The sequence below is a fragment of the Opisthorchis viverrini genome (assembly GCF_000715545.1).
Source record: "Opisthorchis viverrini unplaced genomic scaffold opera_v5_45, whole genome shotgun sequence".
In the NCBI taxonomy this organism is placed as follows: Eukaryota; Metazoa; Platyhelminthes; class Trematoda; order Opisthorchiida; family Opisthorchiidae; genus Opisthorchis; species Opisthorchis viverrini.
This window is the reverse complement of record NW_008751701.1, coordinates 353,555-361,508: the sequence shown is the minus strand read 5'-3', so window position 1 is coordinate 361,508 and position 7,954 is coordinate 353,555. Positions and strand designations below refer to the sequence as shown.

The 7,954-nt window shown below is 43.2% G+C and overlaps 1 protein-coding gene across 1 annotated transcript in view; it reads right to left on the bottom strand.

The window, feature by feature from the left end:
- Positions 1-587: 587 nt before the first annotated feature.
- T265_03232 (hypothetical protein) overlaps positions 588-7,954 on the bottom strand; it is a gene marked incomplete at both ends in the record, with an annotated part of 21,716 nt that continues 14,349 nt past the window's right edge. The window contains 2 exons of the mRNA XM_009167665.1: positions 588-748; positions 1,470-1,596. Coding sequence (XP_009165929.1) covers positions 588-748; positions 1,470-1,596 — 288 coding nt within the window. The remainder of the gene's footprint in view (positions 749-1,469; positions 1,597-7,954) is intronic.

Sequence of the window (7,954 nt, the reverse complement as noted above, 5' to 3'; positions counted from 1 at the left end):
AGGTCTACCTCAACCTGAAACTAGGTCCGCTGGAGCACCAGTCAGAGGTGCGCCACTATCAATGACGATGCGGTTCACGGTCTGCTATAGCTGCAGTTGGCTAATCCTGCAATCACGATATCGATCATGCGACAGACGCAGTTGATAAACGGGCCCACATGCCTGGGTTAAGGCGTGCCATTGAGTATCTGGTTGTCAGCAAAAAATAGCCCGTCGGTGCATTTTCTGGATTTCAGCTTTGGCGTAAGCGTTCCAAATTCAAATTACTGTCAATGCCTAAAATTTTCACTTCGAATTTATGGCGTGATGCACAGGATCGAGGATTCCGCTCAAACTGGTGTTGATGTCAACTCACTCCACCGCGCATCAAACTTGGCCCCTTGATTGGGCTGTAACTACTACCACTTGCTTTTCAGCCACTAACGCAGTAAGTCTTCGTGATTCTTGTTCACGTCAAGCATGTAGGTCTCCACACATTCTTGCAAAACGTTGGCACCTGGGCCTTGTTCAATTACCCTGGCTTTAGACAGAGCCAGTTATCGCCTTGAAAGGTTTCGGTCGAGTCTGTCCCTCTGTGGAGCTGCACCTTAATTCTGCGCACTCTGGGGCACACAATTACATTTTTCGGCCTCCATTATCATCCGAAATGTTATACCAATTTGCTGATCGTCTAGCTGTAGATTGTGAATCAGCTGGTGAGCATTGCTTGAACTCGTGTTAAAAATACAGTCCTCATAGGCAACAGCGCCTGTGAGAAATAAGCAAGTAGACTTTCAGTGGCTGAAGGGGTCCGCTCGATAGAAATCCGTCTTCAGGTCATCGGTTTGGCGTCTTCGACCTAATGCACGGGAAATCAAACAAAGTTACCATTAGTTGCCCAGGCTACGTAGGACCTTCGTTACTTCCTCGTTAAAAATGGTCGCTCTCTTCTGGGATCCAGATTCATCAAAGTCTCCTCACCTGAACGGCAGCTGCTTGATTCCTAATATTAGGAAACAGGCTTGATGATTTTGAATCGCTCGTGAACGTGAACCAATAAAGTTGCAATATCCTGTGTTGCCCCAGATTGAGATGGTTGACAGCTTCTCTGGCACTTTAGCCTATTTGGCAATATCCAGTGTCGTATATTTAAAAAGTCTGCACGTACCTCAGATTCTGTGCTAATAAATTTTGACCTGCCGGTAAACAAGTTTGATGATTCCCTGCCTTAATCAGATCCTTTGCGTTAAGGGCCTCAAGCACTGACTTGCTTTCATGCGAGTGAGGATGGACATTGAAAATCTGTTGTAATACCAGCGGATAGGATGCGTTGATTGGTTATTGACGCCTTCACCGATCTTAACCAGTAATCCACAGACAGTTGGACGCCTATTGCGGATACATCAGCAAATTCCAGTCGCTGATATCTTCCTTTTCTCATTTGCGCATCCGTGAGCTTCAACCTTGTTGGCTGCTCGTGACCACCTTACTCGGGACCCGACCAATACTTTCGGGATCCGCGTCGCTTGGTACAATGCAGTTCTTGCGTTCGGTCGGTCCACGACATACTGCCTTGTAACTAACTGCCTCCTCGTGCGTTTGTTGACCTTTTTTACGCTAGAAAATCAGATAGGTCGATGAAAACGTGCCACACATCAGGAAGATCCAAAAGGTTGTCGGAAATAGACAGAGGCCAACAGCTGTGTCACAGTTTCACATACAGATCTGTCGAGTTCTTAGATTTGTTTGTTTATCAGGCAAGTTGGTTATGGCTTACGCTGGCAACATTTGCTGTGCGCGGGCAGGTTGGATCAAGGCAACATACTACATACTGGGACTGCGAGTTTCCATTGTAGTCCAGGTGACAGGCATTTTGTCATACTAGCTCACCATCTATCATGTCGGTGAAAAGTGCTAACTCATTGTATAAAACAACTCGTGAAATAGTTTCCTGCGACAACAAAACGCATTTGTAGTTAAAAAAACAATTGCGCCCGCAAAATAAATATTGGCCTAAATCATTCAGTAACCTGGAGAAATATCAAACTGTCAGAAAAGTGCGGCAAACGAGCCGATTTCAAATCGTCCCCTTGAGGTGAAATAAAAATGGCAGGGTAATGGCACAAACAAATTAGAATTTCAGTCAGCGCGCACGTACTGTCGTTTACATTGATGAGTAGAGAAAAGGTATGCCACGCATACAACAAACTCGACAGACCAGTCGGTTTATTTAGTCCATGCGCCACATCGGAGGATCGAAAATGAATTTGAGACTTGTAGACTGGCATAGTGGAAATGAGGGCTGCGGTCAAGGAGGAAACAAACCTACACTCTGTTACCTGCAATCCGGACTTCTCCCTTGCTTCATTTTAATGCGATTCAGTGGCAGACATTTGGTTTTATCTTGTGAATTTTTTCTATCTAATAAGATGTTTCTCAGGATCAGGGACCGAATCACAGAGCTGATACTTTTTCTTTGTTTATTTCGCCAACCGGGTTTATATGCAGAGAAGTTTGTTGTTTTTCAAGTCCGAGTGTTATATAAAGGTTGAGACCAAAGGATTCTACGAGACGTTTAGAGGCGTAGATTTTAAAACTAAGAATGTCTCACTCCAGCATAAACACGTTCAGGACCGATTCCGCCTGCGGCATGCAGCTATGTTGGAGCAGCCCATCACAGCGATAGAGAGTTTGATCGGGCAATTAACCTAATTCTTTTGGACCGGTGAATCGTCCTGGCTAACCCATCAACTCAAGCCAGTATCCGTGCCTGTGCTAAGTAGCTTGACCTTACATAGTAATGTGAGGATATCACCTTGGTTTCCTTGGTTTCGGGTGATCGTTTGGTTGACTCGTTTGGCTTTAGTCTGGTGGACTCACCGGTTCCCGATAGTCGACGCCAATTTCTTACGTTTTTCTAACCACTTAGTTCGTCTACATGTTCATCGCTCTGAAAAACTTCCATGTTCGTGCTAGCAAGTTATCTTTTAATTTGCCCTGACCTTATTGTACCCTGTTTGGACCAAACAGCTGCCCTGAGGAGAGTCAAGCCTATTCTTGTCAACAGTGGTTCCATCAAGGCTGTGGTAGCTGTTTCAGGAATATATATGATTCTATAGTAGGCCCATCTTTAGTAACTTTAGGCATGATTTGTACTTAAAACTCACTGGCACTCACTCCACTAGTTCTTATATTCTGCGCCTCTCCATATGCGCAACTGAACAATTAATCCTTGAAGAGCCGTTCCGTTGGCCCGTGCAAACTTCACACAACTGCCTCCCCAAAGCCCCCGCTCGTGTCCTAATCCTCAGGATTCAAACTGACAGCGTCTTTTTATCCAAAAGATTCTTCCTCAGACAAATGGATGAGTTCTGTTACTTATATAAGCAGCGGACCACTTTAACACGCAGAGCTGTGAGAATCAAACAGTTAAGTCAGATCTTACGGCATGGTTCGAAATTCGTGGAACAAATTCTACAATCTTACATTTCCCTGTGGTTGGAACTGCTCAAACACTTTTACTTCTGCATGATCTAGGTTTTTACTGGATGAAAAAACCAGTAACTAGCTGTTTGAGGTGGTATTTTTGCTCCACATCTGGGTTGGGATTGACCAATTTTTATAAGTGTTTCTTTCCTCGCGAAAACGCTGAAAACTACAAACTTTCTCCCTCTTTTGTATGGGATTACCAGCAAAGCTCTCCATCTTGAACTGGTTGAAATAATCTCAAATCTGCGACGCAAAATCAATAGCATCCAAAGCTGTTTATCATATTTGTGGACTTTGACACACACACACACAGCAAACTTAAAAGGGGTCAACGGGAATTAGATTGAACTCTGGTTGACATGTACTAGCATGCGCGTAATTGTATATATGCTTCTTAACCACTATGCAATTTTTGCAAATGCCAAGGCTTAATTAATCACGCAGCATAGTCACAGTCATCAGGAAGGTTCTGGGTTTCAAGCGTGACGTTCACCGAGGTGCAACTCCACACATCCCGTGTTGAAAAAATCGATCAGCCAGGCTGGTCGAAACAGGGGTGAATAAAGGCTGTGAAAATAGGGGCGCACCAATGGGGCAAGATCAAAACTACCATAGCCATGGTCAAATAATTTAAGTAGTCTCAGTGAATGTCGAGTGAGATACTGAGTTAACCGTTAGATGTATGCGGCAGTTTACCCAAAAAATGGACCTCGTGAGGCAGGGTTGCGCAGAACGGCAATACTCCTTATTACGTTTGCGGAATCGCAAGGGTGCGATTAACCTACCACCAGTTCAATGGAGCTTGTTGGAACACCTTTCAAGCGCACTTCCCAACTACAGTCGTTCGTGATATATTCTGCTATGCAGGTTTCTTGTTTTTTCTCAATTAGGGCTTAACAATCGTAGTTTATTCGAAGAACGGAGGCCACGGACTGCAAAATCCCTTTACCCAAACACACGGTTTTAGCGTTGTTTACTTCGTTCGGATGAACAGTTCAACGTTTGTTCCAGACCTCTATTACAGCCGATCATTATATATTGCTTTTAGTAGGAAGTTCCTCCGTTCCAGCGGGCAGCAATCTTCACGTATTTTCTGGCCCATTTTTCTTGTATATTCTGCGACTAGGTACGGGGATCGTAAAGTATCCCGCCGCTTTGATTTTAAGGTTTCGAGGACTTGAGAAATTACCTAAATTCAAGGGTAGGTTTCAAAATTCGATGCGTTTAGTGGCCTTGAAATAGTGTATAGTAAAACAAAACGACGTCAGTAGGAAGCATCGGACGTAAGTAGTCAGATTAAGCATAAATCATCGCGCCAAAAATGCCAGTGTTTCGAAGGATGTTATTTCGGCCTGTACGTAGTGATTTGGCCACGTTCAAAGGCATAGCAAAAGATGGGCGCGTTTGCGACGTACTATTATAAGAGAAAATTATGCATGGTAATTTTAGATTTGCTTTTTGGCATAGCATGTCTACTGATTGAATGATACTCCAGGATATTCTCCAATATATGTGGACATGTTTTTATTACAGAAGTTGCGCAGTTTAGATCCGGCCACCTCGATCGAATGTGGTAGATTTTATGGAAATATTTTCAAGTTAGTTGATCTCCGTACAACCACGTAAGCTTCCAATTAGTGCTGTGTTTGGCTCCTGAGCCAATTCATCTCGGCATCAAACAATGGCTCAGACTGACTGGGTCGGTGGTTTACAAAAGCGATTTTCAAACTGCAGCTCCTGGAATCTTCAGGAAGAAACACGGAATTCATCAGGCGACTCACTTTTAACACTTTAATTTATCCTAACTTCGCAACTTCAAGTATAGAGTAGAAATCTAGTTGAAAGGAATCAACATTTTGTCAAGAAATTGTTTTTTCCAATACAATTTCTATGAGTGGACGGATTTCCATATAGGGTCATGAGTTACTGACTCAAATAAGCGATTCTTGTGAGCTTCTAAAAAAGTTGAAATGGATGATGTATCTTGAGGGAAATCAAAACAAATCGTCCTTGATCTCAGTACCTCTTCACTAATAGGACTAACAGGGATGCTTACCGGTGGATACTCTTCGGCAAAACACTGTTTGTTCCCCAATATCGCCCCACTGAGTACATTTCGCTAATGTTTTGTCGAATTTATGTTTTACTTGAACCTAACTTGCACTCGCTTGGAGAGAAGTTTTGTTCTAAAAGAAAACTCAGTTCACTCTCACCGCAAACCCTCGGCTTCCATAATCTCATTCGACTTATCCGCCACAAAATTCTAGCTAATATTCTGGACACCGACGTATGCTTTCATGATGTGACTCAGTGGCACTGAAACACATTTCGATACACTGATTGTTCCCTTCATCCAGTCTCTTACGTAGGATAATATCAAGAGACATTTGGCTGAGTTTTTTGTAAGCATCAGGGTAACATTTGCATTCACTCCGGTTAATCTCATGGCGGATCAAGTCTGCCCTTTGAATAGCACCAGTAGTTGTAACTCAACAACAATGGCGCCTCCTCAAAAACATCCAGGGTGAGAACACCTCTAAAGCTCACTCTGACAGCTGAGAAAAAGGCAATCGTGTTGGAGGTTCTGAATTCAGGTTGTAACCCCAGGGCCGCATACGCGTTTGTGGTGTGGTGAAATGTTTAGAGGGAAAACACACGACGATGTAGTTTGACGACAAGGCCAGAAGAGCAACTGATGTACGGCTTGCCAAAAGTTTGCTGCATCACAGAACTATGACTCGATATCTGACGTCAGTTCAGCGGTCCCAGCGGAAATTATTTGAACGTTTATTCTGGATATCCAATTTTCACTGGAGCAACATTTCTGGATTCAATTGACCCTAGAGCTTGGAGGTATTTGTGAACTAATTGCACTGCTAAATATATACGAAAAGAACGATCATCGTTAGAAAATGCGTCGGAAACCGCTGTACGCTCCCAACAAAATTCAGTCCATAAAAAACTCTAGGGCACTTTCTGCCAGAGTTTAAACTACTGACAAATTTAAGTAGTCAGATTTTGGTTTGTTGCAGACATGACGGGATGGTCCATCTCGGCTCCAGTGATTCGACGATCTTCTTAAGGGATGTTGAATTGAAGATTCTTGCATTTCGACAGCCACTTCGATTTGTTGGTTGAGAAAATAGCACTGGAAGGAGTAGGTGATCATTTTAAACGTCAGGTTGTATGTGATAACATTGAATCTTCTAGTGAGGTTAAAATTAAGTGGTATTGTTCGGGTGGTCCTTCAATCGCCTGAAGCTAAATGATTAATTTTGGACCGGATACATGTTGGTTCCAAAAGTCACAAACTTGTCTCACACCTATGTTTCCTTATGCCCCAACTCTTTTTCGATTTCTGCAGTTCTAAAACCCAGCATCTCCTCACGTCCAACACATCTGATCAATCCGGTTCCACGCGTCAGAAAATAGCCCGACTCTGTTTTTGTATTACTGTCACCGTAACTAGCGATATTCAGCGCGATTAATATAAGAATGGTCATTTTACGTCGTACAGCCCGATTGAACAAATCACTGCGATTCAAGTGTACTTCCACCGGAAGCTGTAGACAACAAAGACACGATGTACTAAACAGACTGACTTGCTTTCTCCTGAGATCGATACTCAGCGCCTTTCTTACAAACTTTTGGGGAAGAGACTGGTTCTCGTCCTTACAGATTTATCCAGCGGCGTTTTGCGGGGATCTACAGAGAAAGTGTTCGTCCGTGTCCTGGGTTCAACATATCTTCACACAGAAACAGGCTCGCTGTCGGACAAAGTCGGACAAATGAATAACTGTATGCCATTTGGATAGATCGGACTGGCGTGACCTGAATATGTAGTCGACCCTTTCAGCTCCAGAAATAGCAGCAGAACTTAAAATGATACTTGTTATCGATGTGTTTGTGTTATACTCCTTGATTTCGTCTGGTACGTTGGACGTCTAAACAGCCTCGTACCTTAGAACAGCCGTCTGTACGTCACACGGTTCTACACTTTCCATGAATAATCTAACACGTGAAAAACAGAAGAATCAATTCTGTTAGAATGTTGCACAATCGCGCTTGTGGGTCACCTGGTTAAAATCTGTACGTGATGTGGTAAAACAAGTGGCGTTGCAGCGAGACCACTTGGTGGATATAGCTAAAAGCTGACATTTGGAGGTTAAACATTTCAGAATAAGATGCCGTGGTCGAACAGATCTTGGTGAACCTAGCAACAACTTGGGCTCAAATCACGTTCTGAGAAATAAATCCACACAAACTGGCATGGAAAGTGCCAAGATGTCGGGTGCCAGACATAAAAACAGCTATAAATAGGGAAATCTATAATGGTATTTCCGTATCAACATGGCAATTGGATACATCACAAACAAGAGATACAGCTGGGTTCCACGTGAGTCTCTCGAAAAACCAAGTTAGCTTGCAAATTAGTGTACATTCGCTAATTTTGTGCAATTTGGGTTCAAGTAGAACATAAGGTTGA